Genomic DNA, 20,107 nt, shown 5'->3' on the forward strand with positions numbered 1-20,107 from the left:
ATCCTGGTCCCTTGTTTCTCCTGCTTTATCTTGCTTCTTTGTGTAGACTGTGATGCTCTGTTGTCTCTGAGGCATTGTGACGTTTTTGTGTTTATATTTAATTGGTGATTGTATGTTGGAGTGACTTGCCCACGATTTTCATTTTGTTTTGTTTGTATGTTATCTACGCAAGCAGGGTATTGTGCTGTGCTCCTCTGTTAACTTGTTGACAGCATTTATACACTCACCACCAGTCTCCTTTCCTGCTGTCAGCCTCTTGTATGTTCCTGCCGACTTTGGCAAACAGAGCCTATTCTTAGGTCCCTGGAATCCAAATGAGAATGCTATCACTTTAAAATCCAAAATGGTTGCCATTTGTAAAGATTCAAAATGGCTGTGCCCTCCAGACAGCAGAAAGTCAACAGCTCAGGTTGTCTCCCTCCTTGCTGTTTCCTTTCCTAGTCATAGGCCATCAGCACAGTTGTCCCTTTAGCCCTTGGTGACCAGGGCTGATCTTTAGGTCACTTCTTAGGTCCCAACACCACTTGGAATTATTCAAGCTGTTGGTCCCATCAGAGTAGCTGACAGTCCGTATTTCTATCTCTGTACTCACTGTTTTCGTTCAGGTTTTCCACTAGTTGGTGCCTAATCCACTTCTATATAGTTCCTTTCAAAGCTCAGGGCTCCAGGATTATCTTCTATATCTCTTGTCAATTGGTTTTTCTATTCTTTATTGAAGAGGGTCTGTATTGCTTGTCTGCCTATTCCTCCATCTTACCGGAAGTCCCCTAGAATTTTTCTTAGTTATCTTTCAGATCACCACCCTTGGTTCTTTGACAGCTAGTGAGCTGGGGTCTGAGCTGTTACATACAGAAATTTGTGTACTAGGCAGTATAACACAGACTCACTTTCCCGCTTGCTCGGAGTTTCCACTTAGAGGAGGCAGAATGATAGAGCTGAAGGGAGTAGGCAAACAGAAACAGGGTGGAGAATATCACTTCTGGCTCTTGGGAAGAGTCATGAACAGACTTAGAGCTTGTCTTTTTCTTTTCCCCGACTACTCTAGGAGGCTGCAAGTGGATCCGCACTCCTGCAATCATCTACTCAGTCCACACGATGACCACTTTAATTCCGATTCTGTCCGTGCTACTATTTGAGGATTTCTCCAAAGCCAGTGGTTTCAAAGGACAAGGACCCAAGACTTTCCACGAACGACTAACCCTCGTATCTTTCTATGCCCCCTACTTTCTCATCCCTCTCATGCTTCTCCTTTTCATATTGCGCAGCCCCCACTACAAGTACGAGGAGAAAAGAAAGAAAAAATGAGGGAAACGAGCCCTGGCCTAGGGGAAAACATGCCCATGGGACATTTCCTGAGACCCGATCTGCAGAAAACTGCTCAGAACCCATGTCTTCAGCAGCATTTGAAACACATAAGCAGCAGTGCACAAGAGGATGATGCTAGCAGGAGCCAAGTCAAACCTCACCTTCCAGCGGCACTGGGGGGAGAAGCCCGATTGCCAAAGCGGGGAGGCCAGGGGGAGGCGGGCAAGTTGTAGGGAAGTGGTGCTAAATACCTCACTATGTGGCCAAGTTCCATTTTAAGATTACTAAGAGCCAGACCAGACCAGAGACAGGATAAACCTTCAAGAAATATGGCCTACTTAACAAGTTCTTGAGTCACATGACCCACAATATAACTATGACTAAACCTCTGACTTATGATTCTATATAACTTACCACTAAATAACGAAATGAATAGTAGAATGTTTCAGGCTGTTTTAAAGTTTGAAATTATGCCTCCTTAATACTTATTCCAAAACTATGTCTTATCTCCCCTTCCTCCCTCATCCCAAGAAAAGAGAAAATACTGTGTAAAACAACTTTCTGTCAGAAATGGGTTAAACTGGGTGTTTGGCTTCTTTCTTTGCAGGTCACCCCAGGAGTGGAGATTTTTTAAGCCACCTTGTTCATCTTCTTTCCAATTCTTACTCCTCTAATTTTAGAAAACACCTACCCTATTAGTCTGTTTCCTCTGAAGTCTGTTACCTCAAACCTGACCTGAAAGTGTGCTTCCTGATGGCTAGCCTTCTCCTTCCTGGTACAGCTCAGTCATTCCTTCCATCTTGTTCTCAGAATGGGGGGAGGGGGAGTGGGCATGACATGTTCAGTGTGTTCATACAGGACTGCTATATGTTAATGCTTGGTGTTCCGTTAGCTTTCTGTAAATTTAATTAAAGCCAACCCTGAAAAAGAAAAGACCTGTGAACACATATGGAAAAGTGGTAGAAACGGATCCCAGTCAGTCCCTCTGTTTTTCTCTCTCAGGCCATATCTGGTCTCACTGTTGGTAATATCATCTGACTTGTGTATGTTTGGTCCAAATAAAAGTCGCTGCTGACCACTGCCTGGCTTATTTTGTGGACTAGAGGATAGTGTCTAGGGTCTTCTTACAAGGCTCTTAACTGTACATCAGGGGTATCAAGGAAAGAGGCAGATCAAGCCATTTTGGAAAACAATAATTTATTGCTTGCTCTTCCAAAGCTTTATAGATTTACAAAAAAAAGATCAAAGTTTATAGATTGCTTCGTGGAGACTAAGAATCAGGGGTAAGAAATTGTGCCTCCGTGGCAGCCACGGCACCAGTGTTTGCAGCAGATACGCCCTGATGCTATTTAAAACAAGGTCCCCAAAATTTGTGTTACTGCTTCACAGATGCATTTCTTACACAGTGTCTCACACGACATACTTGAGTCATTAGTCAACAAGTCATGGAATGGTACAGAGGTTGGTTTGGTTTCTTTTTTTTTCTTTTTTACCCTTCTGCTATAAAATGAAAAATTTCAGTTCACTTCTGAAAAATAAATTGGTCAATAAATTCATTTTGTTCTGCTTCCACTTTACATAAAGCTTCATATTCAACCCGATACCTGAAAAACAAAATTGTTAAGAAGCCCTGAAAAATGGGTGAAATAAACCTTGAATTAATTCTTCTAGAAAAGGATATAGGAGATATAAATGATTCCAAGAAATGGTGTGAGTTCAGAATGAAGAAGTGACAGCAAGAGGAAAGAAAACAGAAAGGATGCCCTAACCATGAGCACCTGTGAGAAGTTTCCAGCCCTGAGAGGAGGGGCTCCACCTTTCAGAGAACCACTCAACTCTGCAGACCCTTGTGGCTAAACCTTCCAATCTACCGTTCATCCTCCCATGCTCTCAAGTCACCAGAGACTGGCTGTTTAATGTTAACAGGTTTCCTACTGCCTTCCCATCAATTGTAATTTTATTTCACTTTTAAAATCTCTGAATTAGGATGGGACAAGTAAAACACTTCCTGGGAAAACAATAATGAAGAATAAGGATGAAAGGTGATTGTTCCAGAGGAAAAAGTAGAATTTGAGTGAAGAACTTGCTTTACATCAGAACTTACCTTTCTAGCTGCATCTTCTTTTCTGCTATTAGTGCCTGAAGTTGCTGTTGTTGGGCTTCTCTCTGCTTTGCTATAGATTTGAGCAAGTTCCGAGCACCGATGGCCTAGAAAAATATGGTATTGCCAAAGAAGATCATAGCATCAAAGCTGGCTACTGCATTAAGTCAGCATGCAGAAGGGCTGTTTTGGGGTTGATGTGTTGGTGCCCAGAGGGGAAGTCAAGCCCCAGAGCTTTTGGGTAAATAATGGGGGGTGGACCTAATGGCCCCAAAATTCCAGATATGTAGATTTGAGATTCTACAACTGACCTGCAGCTCCTTGAGGCAGGGTCTAGGAGTATCCCCTGAAACTGACACACAGGTGTTCACTGGCCTGTTTGCTGTGCCGTTTAGCCTTGTGATCTTTGCCAAGTCAACTATGCCTTACAACCCTTAATTTCTTCATTTATAAAATGAGGGTAAAAGTACCTATCACTGTATTAATGTGAAGATCAAATGAAATAAAGAAAGTATACTATCATATATGAATCCAAGAGTTAATTGAGCCAGGAATTATGATTATCTTGTTTTAATAGAAGAACCACTCTCCCAACAAAACATATCAAGAGGGCAGAAGACTGAGAAGCTGGGAACTAGAGTCCCAGGCCAAGATGTAGACAGAAAATATATTAATCTTACCTTCATCTTCTCATTTTCTGCTTCTTTGGCAAGTTGGTCAACAAGCCCAATTAAACCACCAACTATTTTCTGAAACTGGCCAATTTCTTTTAGGGAAAGAACAAAATATAAAATGTCTTATTTTCCCAGCATCACTTCCTCCTCAATGCTCCCTTTGAGGGGGTGAAAGGGCAGAGCTTAATTACCTCTTCTAATTTGTGCCAAAACAGCTCATTGCCTGCTAGCCTTAAGTCTCCTGTCCTCAGTCTGAAACTAGAAAAGGGTGAGCCAGGTGCCCGGAGCTAGACCAGGCATACTCGGACCTCGAATGCCCGTGAGTCACCCACTAGCTGTTAACTCAGACTATAACGGCACCAGCCTCCTGGTGGGCCTATCCATATGGATCCTGATCCTGCTTCACTAAGGGTGGCAGGAAGCACAACAGGCTGTGTTAGTGAGCTCAGAATATGAGTGCTATCTCTGGACTGTAGATACTACAGATATCAGTGAATGGTGGGGTGGGGGCTTTCCACCTGTTACCAGAGCTAAAAAGGAGTTCCAAGCATTTCCGTATCTAATCTCTCTCTTTTTTTTCAGTGTACTTGGTGTGGTGGAACCTCATTTTACTGAAGGGTAAACAAAGGCTCAGAGATATGGGACAACATGCACAGCTATCACAGGAAGACTGGCAACAGGAGCCAAGCTACCTTTCCCTAATTAAGCCGGGGAGTCCCCAGAAGGCTCAGAAATCGCTTGCTATGGCTAGACTTGGCTTTGCATTCACTGGCACTGGGCTTGCATGACTGCTGGGACAGGCGGCTTCCTGGAGATCTCTGGTGAAAAGATGACTTCATTACGTGTTAAACTGTTTCTAGAGATTTCAGTTACCACTTTCAACTCCAAATAATGAAAAGCGTGACACTGAGAACACTATTTCTCCCAAGAAATCAAATCATGAGCACATAATTCTATTTCCCCCAGCCCCCGTTAAGTTTAAAGTTTCTCAGAACAAAATAAATCAAAGACAGCATATCTAAAAGACACGTTCCCCACTCACTACCCCAGCGTTTTGACTGGTGCTTCGCACGGGACTACGTAAGAGGAAAAGAGGAGGGCAGGCAGATTGGTGATGACACATAGGAATCGTAGGCCAGGCTCAACCTCCAGAGAGCCACGCCAAGAGCCACAGTCAGGGTAGGGGTGGGATGTGGTTGGAACAGCTCAAAGCTGAGTAGCCATGTCCCCCCAAGTGACACTCACTGTCCACAAAGTCCTTGCACTCTTCCTTGAGCTCTATGGTCTGCTGGGGAACCTCTGGGTCCAGCACCCGCAGCTTGTTCAGCTCATCAAAGTGCAGCCCTGCTTCACCCAGGATGTCCTTGGCCATAGCTGTAAAGAAACCAGCCCCAATCCCCATTCACTTCCCAGCCACCGAGGAAATACCTGCTTCCGGCCCAGCCCTGCTCCTGCCCCCGAACACCAATACCAAAATCCTAGATGTTCCAAAGGCTTGACTTCCTTCTGCCTCCACCTCTCTGAGCCTCACCTGTTTCCCTTCTGGCTCCCTCAGAGAAGAGAAGTTCTGCTCTGAAGGGATGACAGTGGCAGCCAGGAGAGGCGTGTCTCAGGAGCAAGGGTCAGGTAAGAATAAAGTCCAGTTGCTTGTCACAGGCATCTTTCATTCAAAACACATTTCTTGAGTGCCTACTATATGCCAACACTGCTAGATGCCAGGAGTGCAAAGATGAATGCAACACTGTCCCCCTCAAAGGAGCACAAAGTTTAGCTGGAGAAAGACAGACATGTAAAGTGGAAAACTATACTGTGTTAAGTGCTGTTATACAGACATCACGACAGAGCAGGAGGACAGAGCAGCTAACTGGCAGGTGAGAGAGTGACATCTAAACTAAGTCATGAGCCATGAAACGTGTTTATTTATCCTATTTATGTACCCAAAAGGACTTGAAAAGCCTTTTTAAATACATGTACTGGGACAACACAAAAAACAAATGAAAGAAACCTGGGTGAAGTAAAAACTAGGGTTAAAATATAAGCAACCAGGAATAAGAATATTACCCATAATCTATACCATAGGGTGCTGCACACTTGCCTGAATTGGAACCCCAATTTGGGTCAGCCTGTCCCTAGCAGAAAACACAAAAAGGAATGAAGATCAGCAAGAATGTACCACATACGGAGGCCAGAGAAAGGCATTCCAAGCAGAGAAAGCAATAGAGACAAAAGGTCTGAAGTCACTGAATGGGCCTGTCCTGCCCAGAGGATCAAGGGAAAGAGGATGCAGTGAAAGCTGGACTGGAGCCAAACCTGGACGAGCCTGTGTGCCAAGCTAATGAGGCAGGACTTTTTTCCTTTTCTGTAACCAAAGAAAACCAACAGAGATAATGTCGCCTCACATGCCTGGCCAAAGGATGCCTCAATTCTTGGACAGCAACACTTTAAACTCACCCTCGTTCTGGTTTAAGAAATAAGCAAAAACCAATAAACAGAAACAGTGCATGCCCTGACTAGCAAGGAAGGCAATGCTACTTAGTTCTAATCATTGGCTGCTATACCAGCCCCCAAGCCCCAAGTGTTCCAAAGGTAACCAGTCACCTGGCCCTGCACTAGCCCCTTCCCTCTGCTCCCACCTCCCCAGGCCTCACCAGTTTCCCTTTCAGCTTCCTGAGAAGGACTGTTCTGAAGGGGTAAGTCCGACAGTGACTGCCTGGGGCAGGTGCTCCATAACAGCAATGGCTGGGAAAGTCCCACTGTTGCCAGAACTTCCCATTTCCAAGGAGACCAGAATTACAGACTTTCAGTGTCTAACTTAAAAATTTAAAGTAAGGGAGAAAAAAAAAAAAACACTCAACACTGTGTGGGCCAACTAACAGATGTCTATGGGCTTCCTGTACTTGACTGTGGCCCAGGGACTTTGGCCTCACTGGAACCCACTAAAGTAAGTGAGCTAGCATCTTCCTTTAAAACATTTTAATCATACTGAGATTCCTTATAACCAGGCTTTTTAAAAAGATTTATCTTCCTACTTGTCCTGTTATATTTACATATACAGTCTGTGTATTTAAATCTACTTGATGTTTTATCAGAAATATCTCTTGAATCTCTGCTCTGGGGATCAAGCAGTGAACAAAATGCTTTAGTTCCTGAACTCTGGACAGAGAGTAAGCAAATAATCACAAATTGTAATAATAGTATGAGAAAAAGCCCACAGTGCTAGTGAGGGTGTGGCCACAAACCAAAACCCAAACCCACTGCCATCAAGTCAATTCCAACTCATAGCAGCCCTATAGGAGAGTAAAACTGTGCCATAGGGTTTCCAAGGCTGTAAATCTTTATGGAAGCAGACCACCATGTCTATCTCCCAAGGAGCAGCTGGTGGGTTCAAACCTGACCTCTCGGTCAGCAGTCCAGTGCTTTAAGCACTGTGCCGCCAGGGCTCATGAAGGTGAAACCCAGAAAACCTACTGCCACTTGAGAGCTGACCCTAACTCACAGCAACAGCCCACTGGGTTTCCAAGACTATAAATCTTTATGGAAAAGGTGTTGTTGTTGTTATGTGCCTCCGAGTCAGACCTGACTCATAGCGACCCCTCCTTGGGTTTCTGAGGCAGTATCCCTATCTTCTGAGGAGTGGCTGCTGGGTTTGAACCTCCAGCCTTCTGGTTAACAGTCAGTGCCTTAGCCACTATGCTACCAGAGCTCCCACGGAAAAGGTGTAGGAGGACATAATTCATATGGGGAGCGAGTGTCAACAAAGGTCTCTCTGAAAAAGTGACACTTAAGCTGAGACATGAAAGATGTTCAAAAGTTTGCCAAAGTGAAGGGGAACAGGAGGCATTCCAGGCAGAAAGAACAGCATGTGTAAAGATTCTGAGGCTATAAGAAATGTGAAGCAGTCCAAAAACTGAGAGGCCATTGTGACTGAAGCATCGTGAGCAAAAGAGAGAGTGGAAGAAGATGCAGCTAGATGGGAAGGCCCGAGCTGGACCATGGAGGGCTCTGAAAGCCACAGTAATGAGCTTAGATTTTATATTACAGGCAATGGGCAGCTAGTGGATTCTCAGCAAGATAGCATAATCAGACTTGCGTTTTAGGTATACAGTAAAATCTGTGAAAGCCAGAACCTACACAAGGCGAAACCTGTCAGAGAAGGAAAATTCAAATATTTTCCAGCAAAATAAGCGATAAAAAAGGTGGTAAGACCGCACCCTGGCAAAGGTGGAAAACTTGTGAGACCAGGAAAAATAAGCCAGTACCCTTGAGTTCTGGCTTTCACAGGTTGCACTGTATCCCTGTGGGTCAGGATGAAGAGTGAAGTGGAGAGAATAAGAGGGTCGGGGTGGCTATACCACCTTGTTCAACCCTGTACCCCTAGTAGCATGGTCCCGCACGTAATTGGCACTCAGTAAATGTGGAATGAATGACTGTGGAAGCAAACAGGAGGCTATTACGGTGACCAAGGCAAACTGGTGAAAAGTGTTCAGATTTCAGATGCTCTGCAAGTTGAGTCCATAGGACTTGGTATTGACTGAACGTGGGGGCTGAGAGATGAACGAGGGAGTCAGGCATGATTCCCAGGTATCTGTGTTGAGCCAACTGAATGGATGGCGGGGATAATTAACAAAATGGGTAAGACAAGAGAAAGAAGTGGAGGGAGAGGGTTCGCAGCCAACAGATTCTCTCTTAACTCCTGCCACTCACGCGTGTCTGGACATCTGAAGAACACATGACAAAAGAGCCGAGACTGAGTTCCCCGAGAATGATGGCCAGGGCACTCTCCCGTATCCCCTCGCTCCTTCTCCTTCTCCCCTCCCTCCGCCCTCCTACAGCCCAGCCGGGCACAGTATACTCTACCCAGTGAAGGAAAGGGCACTGGGCATCAAGTTAGGAAGACCTGGGTGACAGAGCTGGCTCTTTCTTAACTTTGTAAACCTGTACTTACCTAAGCCACAATTTCCTCATAAAATCATTGCGCGCAAGAACGTGTATAACCTCCAGGCCTAAGCTACGTGTGAAAACACCTGCCAAAGAGTCAGTCGGAATTCCCACGTTACTTTTGGCCCAGGACTGCCTCAGGGCGCGGGGCCTGTCAAGTTTATCTCGCCTCGGGTCCGTCCGACTCTGCCCCTAGTCTCGAGAGCACTAAGCCGAGCCCGCATTCCCCGACCCGCACTCAAGGCCTACCTTCAGGCCCTGTAACGGTGGCGCTCTGAGGTCCAGGCTGATGTTTGCGGCAGCTTCGCTCTCCGGTCAGCAGTACTCCTCCCGCCTGCTTGCCTGCCTCCCTGCCTCCCTGCCTCAGCCGCTGCCACCGCTACAGGGCCTGTTTACCCATGACGTCACTACCTGACACGGGAAACACAACCTCCCACCCACATGGCCTGCTGGGAAACAAAAACCTGAGAGTAAGGGTGACTGCCTACAAGACCCGGAGGCCTTTGCGCCGGCAAGATTGCCGGAAGTATCTGTGGTCTCACCTCGGAATACTCAGAAGGCCTTCGATCTCTACCCCCCCTTACTGGCATGCTGGGTATGCCGGGCGTTGTAGTCTCTGGCTCCCTGGCAGGCAGGGCTGGGTTTCGGCTCTGGGCGGAGTCGCCTGGCGGAGGATGTGAGCTCAAGGCTAGGGATTGCGGGTGGGCAGGCGGCTACAGTCCAGGGGCGGCACGGAGTCGACCCGAAGCCCAGCTGAGAGAAGGGTGAGGCGTCCCCGGGGACGGTGAGAGCTGGAACTGGAGCAAAAAGGGCCCCCCTCAGTATAGAGGGAAAGGAGCGTAGGGGAGAGGGTGCGCTCAAATCTCCTCTGGGGGTGGGTATCAGAACCGATCGTGGTTTCTCGGCAGTGGGGAGGAGTGTGTGCTGAGGGTGACTCCACACTGGCTTCAGGAGAGCTTGGGTCTCGCTCTATCCCCAGGACCCTTAGAATAAAGGCTAAGATTCACACCTAAGATTTCTACTAGAGCCACCCCATCCTGCCAAGATTGGTATCCCCACCATCCCCTGTGTGACAGATTTCTCGCTCCTGATTCCCCAGGACCCCACCTAATCCGGCCTCACCACCTAATCCGGTGGTGGCTGATTGCCCTTTATTTCTGCACGGGTTCCCACACGGATACGCCCCTACCCCCAGGCGTCCCCAAATATCCACACACAAAGTCCGGAAGGAAGAGCATTGAAGCTATCAGTGGAAACTTCGTTCTCCCTGGAATTACTTTCTGGGCGTTACCTGACACAGGATTCCTGGAACCCATTGGTTTGGGCGGAATCTGAGCTGACGTCATCCAGGGGCCCAAAGCAGTTGCTTTTGTAGGAAAGGGAATAGATTAGTTCTGGACAAAGAAAAAAAATTAGTTCTTCCTCTGTTGGCTAACCTAGCCTTTTGAGTTCCTTTGCTTTGGCAGAACATTCAAGTGTACTTTCTTTGATCCTGGGAGAACTGGGGCTAGACTTAAAACACATGGGGAATTTCCTAAAACTTGTTCAGGGGAGGTTTCATTCCTTTGGCATTGGCTAGGAAGGTAAGGTGATCTCCCCTTTAAGTGTTACTTACTGATTGGACAGTGCAGGTCAGGGCTCAGCTTCTCCAAGTCCCATCCCTGAGACAAATGGCAGCATCTCCTGGACCAGTCTACAGAGAAATTCAGTACTTCATACAGTACCTACTCTGTCCCTTCCTTGCACTGCATATTCTTCCCAGGAGTCTACCTAAATCTTTTCTGGCACAGTTTCAGGCTAACAAACAGACATATATTAAATACTTAAAATATGCATGGCATTGTGGTGAGCACTATTTGGAGCCCAGAACAGTAAACTAAAACCAAGGCACTGCATCTGGTTTGCATTTACAAGAGATGATGAGCATCTGTAAACTCCTGTGTGTTGTAAGGATTCGAGGAGGTAATTTCACTTTTTTTTAGTTTCCATTATTGTGGTGGCAGTCCATGCCATCATCATCTCTTGCCTAGACTACTGTTTCCTCTGGTCTTCCCGCTTCCTGTGGTCTTCCCACTTCCTCTTTTGCATTCTTACAGTAATCCATTCTCTACACAACAGCCAAAGTAATCTTTTCAAAACATAAGTACCTTCTCTCCCATCTCTTGTCCCCTGCTTAAAACCCTCCCTTGTATTCCTATCACATTTACTATAAAATCCAAACTCTTTAATAGGATCTGGTCCTTGCCTTTCCTGATCTTACATCAGATCAGCTTTCCCCTCCTTTCTGTGTATCAGCCATGTTGGCCTTACTTCTTTTCCTCGTACTTGTTTCTAGCTGAAGAACTTTGTATTTTCATCCATCTGGAACGCTTTCAGACCTTGGCTTAAATGTCACCTTCCTAGAGCAGAGTTCCCTGGTCCCTTAACTAATTAGTGTGTTTCCCTTGTCACTGTCTTCTCACTGTTTTATTATCTTTATTGCACTTATCACTTTCTGAAATTGTTTATTAGTTTCTTGTTCTTTGTTAGTTACACACATAAACATGTAAACTCCATGAGGACATGACTTGTTTGTTCTCTTCTGTATTCTCAGACCTAGTACACAGTAGGGGCTTAAATGCTCTCACTTTATTCTTGCTAACATGTTGGCTTTGACCTCCTTAAGGGAAATGACAATATCTCTTCAACTCTCCCTACTGCATAACATAAGGATGTGTTATTCGTTTTTGTTTTGTTTTACTAAATTGATTAAATGAGCTAATATACATTAAAGAGCCCTAGTGTTGCAGTAGTTAAAGCTCTCGGCTGCTAAATGAAAGGTTAGCTGTTGGAACCTACCAGCCACTCTGTGGGAGAAAAGTGTGGCAGTCTGCTTCAGTAAAGATTAACAACCTTGAAAACCCTATGGGGCAGTTCTACTCTGCCCTATAGGGTCACTATGAGTTGGAATTGCTTGACACCAACAGGTTTGGTTTGAGGGTTTAATATGTATTAAATGCTTAGACTAATACGTGGCATGTAGTAAACATGCAACGAATGTTAGCTATTTTATTCTTCAGTGAGTGAATTTTATTGATTCTTTAGAAAGAAAGAAAGAAAAAAGCACAGAATCTAAATCATGAAGAGTAGCCTGGTTTTGCCCTCCTTTTCTTTCCTTGCTCCTCTCTCCTATGAACTTCAATTTATTAGTCACGTGATCGTTTTTAGATTTATCATCTGGTCTTTTGTGGCCCTTGTTGGGAGGGAAGCGAGGAAGAGATAGGGCTAGTCCCCCTCTCAGGAAAAAAAGAGAAAATAACCATCCTGTGGTTGATCTATCCTGTAAACAGTGACAATTTCAGGAACATGGGATAGACAGGAACCCCCAGCTGGAGCCAGGGAAGCTCTGCTAAGGGCAGTGTGCCGGCTCCTTCCTGCCTGCCTCACTCCTTTCTCTCCTGAACCTGCTTTCACTTTCCTGCCAGGAACTAGACCTCAGGTGGTCCTCAGACTAAGCACTCGGTGCTGGCCGCCCCTGAGAATGGAATCTGGTCAAAAGGAAGTGCCTCCCATCCTTCTGGCTCCGGGGAAACTCTGTAGGCAGGCTAGATTCCCAGTCCCAGCAACTGGGAGTCTGACTGGTAGGTTCTGCAGGATGAGCTCTTCTACTCTGTCTGTCTGTTCCTCAGGCCCTCTCTGACCAGTTCCAAGGACTTGTTTGTCTTTCTTGCCACCCTGAGCTGAGCTGAGTTTCATGGAGGCTGACTTGACCTAGTGAGGTAACCAGAGCCAGGCCTAGGGAGTTGGCCTCTGCTGGGGAGTGCTTGGACTTAACAAGGAGAGAATCACTGGCTGGTTGGGTTTCTATTGTTGTCCCCTCCTGGTTTGAGGACTCTACTCTGTTAACTCCTGCCTTCTCTCCCATCTCTTGCCCACAGTGCTGAGAGTATGAGGCTCTGGCCTCCACTGGCCACTCACCCGTGACCCCTTCCACCACAACGGAGCCTTCCAAGCCTACCTCCTGCCGTGTGGTAATCTACCTACAGCGGGAGATGTCGGGAGATACCTGTCTGTGCCCAGCCTCAGGGACCAAACCCAAACTGAGTGGCTTCAAGGGTGGAGGCCTAGGCAACAAGTATGTCCAGCTCAATGTTGGTGGCTCCCTGTACTACACCACCGTGCGGGCACTAACCCGGCATGACACCATGCTCAAGGCCATGTTCAGTGGACGAATGGAAGTGCTAACCGACAAAGAAGGTGTGGCATCAAGGCTTGTTGAGTGGGTGGGGAGGAAAGGAGTTGTTCCTGAAGAAGTGATGTCAGGGCAGGCTTAAGCCTGGAAGGTCCAGAATCTCGACTCACCTAGTTTAGAACTTCTTCACCTGGAGTCCTTTGTAGAGCTTCATTGTCCTTTGAAATTATACATAGAATGTTGTATGTTTATGCTTTTTTTCCAGGGAGGAGATCTGTACTTGTTTTATATTCTCGTAGGACTGGAGTCACATAAGAACCATCACTGTAGTGCCCAGGCAGTGGGCAGTGGTTGCTGGGCAGTAGCCAGAGGGTGGGCCTGAGTGCTCCTGAGGTTAGACCTCTGCAAGCCTCAGCAGACCCTGGTTCCAGTTCTTGGTTCCAGGGTGGAGGGGTTAAGAGCAGCCATGGGCCTGAGAGCTGGAAGCCCTGTCCCCACTTCTGCCACTGTTGTGCCATGGGCCTCATGCTCATGCAGCTCCTTCTCTTGGTCCCTGCCACCAGGTCCATCAGTGGCCTTTGCCTACTGCCTATTTCTAAGGCACCTGGAGCAAATAGTAATTCTGTGGGTCTGCATCCTCAGGCTGGATCCTCATAGACCGATGTGGAAAGCACTTTGGCACCATTTTGAATTACCTCCGAGATGACACCATCACCCTCCCTCAAAACCGGCAAGAGATCAAGGAACTGATGGCCGAAGCAAAATATTACCTCATTCAGGGACTGGTGACCATGTGCCAGAGTGCCCTGCAGGTACAGGGGCAGAGTTGTGGTGGGTTGAGGAGGTCAGGCGTTACCCCTCTCCTTTAGGGACTTAAGGGTCTGGTTTCTGGAAGGATGTGTGGGAGGTATGGTGGATGAGTTGGAAACCTATTTAAAGGGATTTCCAAGGGGACTTCACAGCCAGTCAGTAAGGTGAAGGACTCATGCAATGTGAATAGGCCCTGCTTCTAGTTTGTATGCGTAGGTAGGTATCTAGATTTGGGGTTTTCTAAAAATGGGGTCTGCTTGCTATTGGCTCAGGATCTCTGTCTGACCCTCCTTGCCAAGCAGGGAGTGGCTGTAGCAGAGGGGCTCTGATGGCCCGTGGGGTACCTGGCTAAGCCTGGCAAGCAGAAGATCCCAAAGGAGTACTCTCTGCTCTGTGTGTCCCTCAGGACAAGAAGGACTCGTACCAGCCCATGTGCAACATCCCCATCATCACATCCCTAAAGGAGGAGGAGAGGCTCATCGAATCCTCCACCAAGGTACTAGCACTTCTCAGGACTGCGGGCGGGGCTGCCAAGGCCCGGTCCAGCCCTAACTCTGTCCTCCTTCACAGCCCGTGGTGAAGCTGCTGTACAACAGAAGCAACAACAAGTATTCCTATACCAGGTAGGGGTATGGGGGGGTGTCTCTGCTGTGGAAGTGGGGCAGGGAAAAGGGCCCAAACCCCCCAACTCCTCCCCAGTGGCTCCATGTAGACAGACACCTTGCCAGGGTCACCCCCACAGAAGAGCTGAACAGCCAGAGTAGAAATTGGTCAGCAGCCTGTGGGAAGCTGCCATACTCCCAGCACAGTCAGCATGCTCTGGATCTTGGAATAGGTTGCATTAAGGAGAGTAGGGGAGTAGAAAGGAGGTCAGGGCAGAGGCATTTGGAACGTAGTTCAGGACCCTGGCTGAAATATAAATGATTAACATGTACTTCCCCCTTACTACATGTCATGGTAGGCAGCCTGCCAGATGTGTTCACATGCATCATCTCAGGAAGTCAGGGAGGGATGCTGGGAAGCCAATGGGCTGGGAGGCTTCCTCAGCCAGCCTTTCTTTTTCGCAGCTGGGTGACCTCCCCCTGCCCCTCAGTGTTCTCTCAGCAGGTTGCAGCGAGGTACATCCAGGTGGCTGCAGGCTTAGAGTCCCAAATTGCCCCACACTCGCTCCTCCCCAGTAGCTCTGTGTAGACAGACACATTGCCAGTGTCACCCCCACAGCAAGGAAGAAGTGCTTGCCAAAGTAGTAGCACATCTCCTTTCTTCTGGGCTGAACAAAGGGAGATCTCCCTCCTTCAGTTCTCTCTGCTTTAACTCAGACCAATTCAACTCCTTTTCCTCACAGGCCCCCAAACCCAGAGGGTACCCTGTGAGTGACCCTTTCTCTTCCTGGCCTTTTGGCATCCTAAGTTTTTATCATTTCAGCATGATAGGGGAAGGGATGGGATGGGAGGGCCCAGCTTGCCCTAGCACCCTCCCTTGTGTGGGAATCTCATTCCCAGGCCTGTGGCCCTCATGGGTTTTTCAGCAACTCCGACGACCACCTGCTAAAAAACATCGAGCTGTTTGACAAGCTGTCCCTGCGCTTCAATGGCCGTGTGCTTTTCATCAAGGACGTCATTGGCGATGAGATCTGCTGCTGGTCCTTCTACGGCCAGGGCCGTAAGCTGGCCGAGGTGTGCTGCACCTCCATTGTGTATGCCACAGAGAAGAAGCAAACCAAGGTACGGGGGTGGGGGTTCTGTCTGCGTGGGTAGGGCCAGACATACACCAGCTGGGGAGGACAGGGCCCACCCAATGCATCTGAGCCTTTTACCACAAGGAACAAAAAGCATGTGTATTGCTCTGTTTCTTTTCCAAACACAGTGTGATGCTGGGTGAGGACAAAAGCCAAACGAGGAGTTTGGGAAATGGAATAGGAATTGTGTTCCTGTCATCAAGAGGCAGGGGCAGTTGACCAGAGAAAACAATCTGGTGAGGTGAGAAGGACTAGGTCTTTGAAGTTGGCCCAATTCAGGTTTGAATTCTGGCTCTGCCTTTTACCAGTTTCCTGACTTTGGACAAGCCATTTAAACCTTCTGGGTCTCAGTTTACTCATCTGCAAACACAGGGTTGATAGTATGGATTTAAGAAAATGAAGGAGGTCTGGTGGCACAGTGGTTAAAGCATTGGGCAACGAACCAAAAAGTCGGTAGTTCGAAGCCACCAGCATCTCTGCTTCCATAAAGATACGCAGCTTGGAAACTCTGGGCAGTTCTAGTCTGTCCTATAGGGTTGCTATGAGTTGGCATCAACTCGATGACGGTGGGTTTTGGTTATTTAAGAAAATGAAATGAGAAAACCCATAGGAGAAGCAGTGTGGTATAGTGGGAATAGCTTGGACTTCCAAGTTAGACAGAATGTTGTTCAAATCTCCACTCTGGCATCCACTAATCAGATGTTCCTGACCATTTGACAACCTCTGCAACAACACAGTGTCAGGCACATATGCAGTATTTAATAGGTGATGGTAGTATTTCTGTTAACCCCTTCCAGGTTGCAAGCAGAAGGCATCCTCCCCAGAGAGTTGCTGCCTTCATGAGTTAAGAAGTCAGCAGAGTGCCAGTGTGGAATGGCAGTTCATTTGGGGAAGAATAGTGTGGGTAGGAAGGGTTCAAGTACCCAAGCTTTTGTAGCCCCTTCTTGGCCCCAGATTAACAAAGTACTTTCAGCTCAGTGATCTACTGAAGGTCAGGGGAGGACAGCTAAGAGAAGGTGGCCTTGATTCCTGTTTCTTTTAATTTGGGGAGGAGAGGGGAGCAATTAGCACAGGAGCCTCCTGTGTGCACGACGTTAGTGGAGCCAGGGTTCTGGGGCAGGTCTCCTTGGGTTTAGGGGGGTGTTGAGGGGGGCGGAAGCTGTGGAAGTGGCAGCAATGCCTGTCACCTTTTCAGAGTGCTTTCTCTTTCATGAACTCTTTGAGCCCCTCACAGCGCACCTGTGAGATAGGGCTAAAACCATTCTCATTTGACAGCTGGGGAAGCAGGTGAAGATGACAGCAAGCTAGGCTAGAATTCGGGTCTCTTCATTGCCAGCCCTTTTTCCTCCAGACTGATCATGGGGGCTAGACCCACTACATCAAGCAATAAAATGCTGTGGAAGTACTAATGACAGCAACTGCTTTCTATTACCTGTACTCGCTGCCGTCAAGTCGATGTGACTCATGGTGACCTCTCCTTGGGTTTCCGAGGTGGTATCTCTATGGCAGCAGATTGCCCAACCTTCCTTCTGAGGAGTGGCTGGTGGGTTTGAACCACCAGACTTCTGGTTAGCAGTCAGATGCCTTAGGCACTATGCTACCAAACCAAAAAAAAAAAGGCAAACGTACTGCCATCGAGTCAGATCCAACTCATAGTGACCCCTCCTTGTGTTTCTGAGGTGGTATCACTACAGAAGTAGATTGCCCAACCTTCCTTCCAAGGGGTGGCTGGTGGGTTTGAACCACCAGCCTTCTGGTTAGCAGTCAAAATGCCTTAGGCACAAAGCCACCAGAGCACCCCTTAGTATATATTTTTTAAATTTATTTAGTATGTGCCAGGCTCTCTACTAAGCTATTTATATCTTTCACATAATGCTCCCAACAACTCTGTGAGGTAGACAGCAACCGTTTCACTTATATGAAAACTGAAGCACAGAATAGTTAAGCCCAAGGTCCCACAGCTAGTAAGTGGTGGTGCTGTATTGTACCTAGGGCCTGACCACAAAGCCCACAGGTCCCTAAACTACATGCATACTAGTCCATTGGTCCTGGGCAGGGAGGGGGTGGGAAAGGTGTTAGCATTCTGTATCCTTATATCCATAGAGTACATTTCCTCACACTTTCTTATGGAGACCTGCCCTCCTTCATGACAGAGAAAGCCATCTGTCTGTTGAGACATAAGGAGACCTATGGAGCCAGCACAGGGTTGAGAGCTCTGACATGCTGCCCCCTGTCAGGGATGAAACTCACTGAGTCCTCTTGTCCTCCTCACCCCAGGTGGAATTCCCAGAGGCTCGAATCTATGAGGAAACACTCAATGTCCTTCTCTATGAGACCCCCCGAGTCCCTGACAACTCCTTGTTGGAAGCCACAAGCCGCAGCCGCAGCCAGGCTTCCCCCAGTGAAGATGAGGAGACCTTTGAACTGCGGGACCGAGTCCGCCGCATCCACGTCAAGCGCTATAGCACGTATGATGACCGGCAGCTTGGCCACCAGTCTGCCCATCGGGACTGACAAGATCTTGAGGGAGTCAGGGTGCAGGAGGGCCTGTCTCCCCTCCTATGGAATCCCACCCCAGCAGCCACCCCATGCTGCCACTGGCTGGGTCTCTGCTCCAGCACCCAAAGGCATGACAGGCCCTCCCTTGGAGGTCAGCGGGCCTGGGCAAAGGAGAGACCACGTTGCTTTGCCCTGCTTCCCTGAGCACTTCAAGAGGACTGAGTCATGTCTCCTGCCTCAAGGGAGCAGCTTCTGCCACCTTCTGCTGAGACTGTTCCCCTGGGCCCTTTTCTGAGCAGCCTGTCCCATACTGAAGGGCTACCCTTTAGGCCTTAGCTGAGGCCCGTGAGGAACAGGGGTTCATTCTGCGGGAAGGGCAGCTTCTGGTGCTGTAGAGGCCCAGTTTCTCTTAGAGGGTGGGGCTCCTTTTCTCCTAAGGTGTTTAAGCACAAGCTTGGTGTTTGGTTTTTTAAAAAATAACTTAGAGACTGAATAGTTTTAAGTCTAATAATGAAAGGACTAGGATTTTCTGCCACCCCTCCAGGGTGCCAAGACCCTGGCTGAGGTAGAAGAACTCTTGGCCCTTCTTGATGTCTTTGGGATCTGTTTCTTAAAGCACTTTGTACTTTTATTCAGGAGATTTGTATTTGCTCTGACATGTACCCTCTTTTTCTAACCCTAGTCCCCTTTTCCCTGCAGAACCCATTTGAAGAAAGGGATAGAGGAAGCAGTACACACTGACTAGTTTTGGCTTTGCCAAAACTGACCAAGCAGCCAGCCTAAAGAGCCCCAAGGATGCGTAAGTTGGGGCCTGTCGTCCTAACGGCATCCTTGGGAAAAGACATTTTTTACTACACATCTAAGAGTCACAGACTGGCTCCTATAGTCTAACATAACTGCTCTTATTTGATCCTTTTGTCCTTGAATGCACTGAGCCCCAAGCACACTGTCCTCATTAACTGTAAAGCCAAAGAGCCATTGGCCAGGAGCTGCTATGTCTAGGAGCAGATGCAGTAGGAGGGCTCCAGGGCCCATGGGCACTGCATAGTGCACAATGCTGGGACTGCGGGCCCATCGGCCGAGGGCAGAGAACCCACAGCCCTGTACTCCTGGTAGCCCCTATATAGAGAGGCATGTGCTTAGCCATACTTCCCAGGGCCCAGGGCCCATGTGTTTATTTTGTGTTCTGATTGGGATGGTTCTGCCAAGTGGTGAGTCTCCAAACAGGAATGACATGAACAGTGCTAGCCACCTGAAGACCTTCGTCACTGCTTTCTTATTGGAGATGCCAGGCACAGCTCTTCAGCAAGAGTGAGTCTAAGGGCTTTGGTTTTCATTCCCTTTCTTTGTTTGGTTTAGCCCTGAGAAGGCAGCTTATCAGGATTCTTTTCCAAAGGAATGCCAGCACGGAGGGAGCTGTTTAGCCAGCCTGACAAAGCAGCCCAGACACTTCAGCAGTACCTCTCTGCTTGTGAAGGGACAGTTATCAAGCTTATCCCTCTTGACTATTTTTACTATAGCTAAGGAAGGTTGGGCAATCTACTTCTGTAGTGATACTGCCTCGGCAACCCAAGGAGGGGTCGCTATGAGTCGGGGCCGACTCGACGGCACATAACACAACAAGCAGTTATGGTAAAGCAGCTACATGGCTGACCCCATGGAGCCAGTGGGAAAATGCGAGGCCCACGGTTAGTAGACGCTCATGAAGACCTGAAATAACATGAGGTGGGTGAAGAGGAAAATGTAACTTTAATTGGGCATTTTAGTCACAGTCTGGAATGTATGATCAGTTCTGAGACTCGGGTCAGGCACCGTGGTAATCAGCTACTAACCCTCCTTGGGGTAACCTGAGGAAGACAAATCCCTTTCTT

The 20,107-nt window shown here is 47.8% G+C and overlaps 3 protein-coding genes across 3 annotated transcripts in view; 2 read left to right on the top strand and 1 right to left on the bottom strand.

Moving 5' to 3' along the window:
- The window catches only part of TMEM97 (transmembrane protein 97), an 11,304-nt gene extending 9,999 nt beyond the window's left edge, over positions 1 to 1,305 (top strand). The window contains exon 3 of the mRNA XM_007937356.1: positions 1,046 to 1,305. Within this exon, the coding sequence (XP_007935547.1) occupies positions 1,046 to 1,305 (260 nt within the window). The remainder of the gene's footprint in view (positions 1 to 1,045) is intronic.
- Positions 1,306 to 2,827: 1,522 nt separating this feature from the next.
- On the bottom strand, positions 2,828 to 5,674 carry IFT20 (intraflagellar transport 20). The gene is made up of 5 exons (XM_007937358.1): positions 5,626 to 5,674; positions 5,326 to 5,469; positions 4,087 to 4,172; positions 3,410 to 3,513; positions 2,828 to 2,909 (listed from the first exon to the last, which is right to left on the bottom strand). The coding sequence occupies exons 2-5, from the start codon at positions 5,450 to 5,452 to the stop codon at positions 2,828 to 2,830; spliced, it is 399 nt and encodes a 132-aa protein (XP_007935549.1). The 5' UTR covers positions 5,453 to 5,469; positions 5,626 to 5,674.
- A 7,375-nt stretch (positions 5,675 to 13,049) lies between these two features.
- Positions 13,050 to 18,251, top strand: TNFAIP1 (TNF alpha induced protein 1). Its single transcript, XM_007937359.2, has 6 exons — positions 13,050 to 13,254; positions 13,832 to 14,001; positions 14,406 to 14,495; positions 14,570 to 14,622; positions 15,528 to 15,723; positions 18,015 to 18,251. Exons 1-6 carry the CDS (start codon positions 13,050 to 13,052, stop codon positions 18,249 to 18,251), a joined length of 951 nt encoding a protein of 316 aa, XP_007935550.1.
- The last annotated feature ends 1,856 nt before the right edge of the window (positions 18,252 to 20,107 follow it).

The sequence above is a fragment of the Orycteropus afer genome, unplaced genomic scaffold, assembly GCF_000298275.1.
Source record: "Orycteropus afer afer isolate SDZICR_OR568_19922 unplaced genomic scaffold, OryAfe1.0 scaffold00042, whole genome shotgun sequence".
NCBI lineage: Eukaryota > Metazoa > Chordata > Mammalia > Tubulidentata > Orycteropodidae > Orycteropus > Orycteropus afer.

What these genes read in the sequence shown, in the direction of transcription:
- IFT20 (XM_007937358.1), bottom strand. Translation starts at nt 5,452, where the DNA reads ATGGCCAAGGACATCCTGGGTGAAGCAGGGCTGCACTTTGATGAGCTG. An exon ending in GTGCAAGGACTTTGTGGACA is followed by an intron (nt 4,173 to 5,325) that starts GTGAGTGTCACT and finishes TTTCCCTAAAAG; the next exon opens with AAATTGGCCAGTTTCAGAAA. An exon ending in AAGAAGATGCAGCTAGAAAG is followed by an intron (nt 2,910 to 3,409) that starts GTAAGTTCTGAT and finishes TTTGTTTTTCAG; the next exon opens with GTATCGGGTTGAATATGAAG.
- TNFAIP1 (XM_007937359.2), top strand. Translation starts at nt 13,050, where the DNA reads ATGTCGGGAGATACCTGTCTGTGCCCAGCCTCAGGGACCAAACCCAAA. An exon ending in TCATCGAATCCTCCACCAAG is followed by an intron (nt 14,496 to 14,569) that starts GTACTAGCACTT and finishes CCTCCTTCACAG; the next exon opens with CCCGTGGTGAAGCTGCTGTA. An exon ending in AACAAGTATTCCTATACCAG is followed by an intron (nt 14,623 to 15,527) that starts GTAGGGGTATGG and finishes TGGGTTTTTCAG; the next exon opens with CAACTCCGACGACCACCTGC.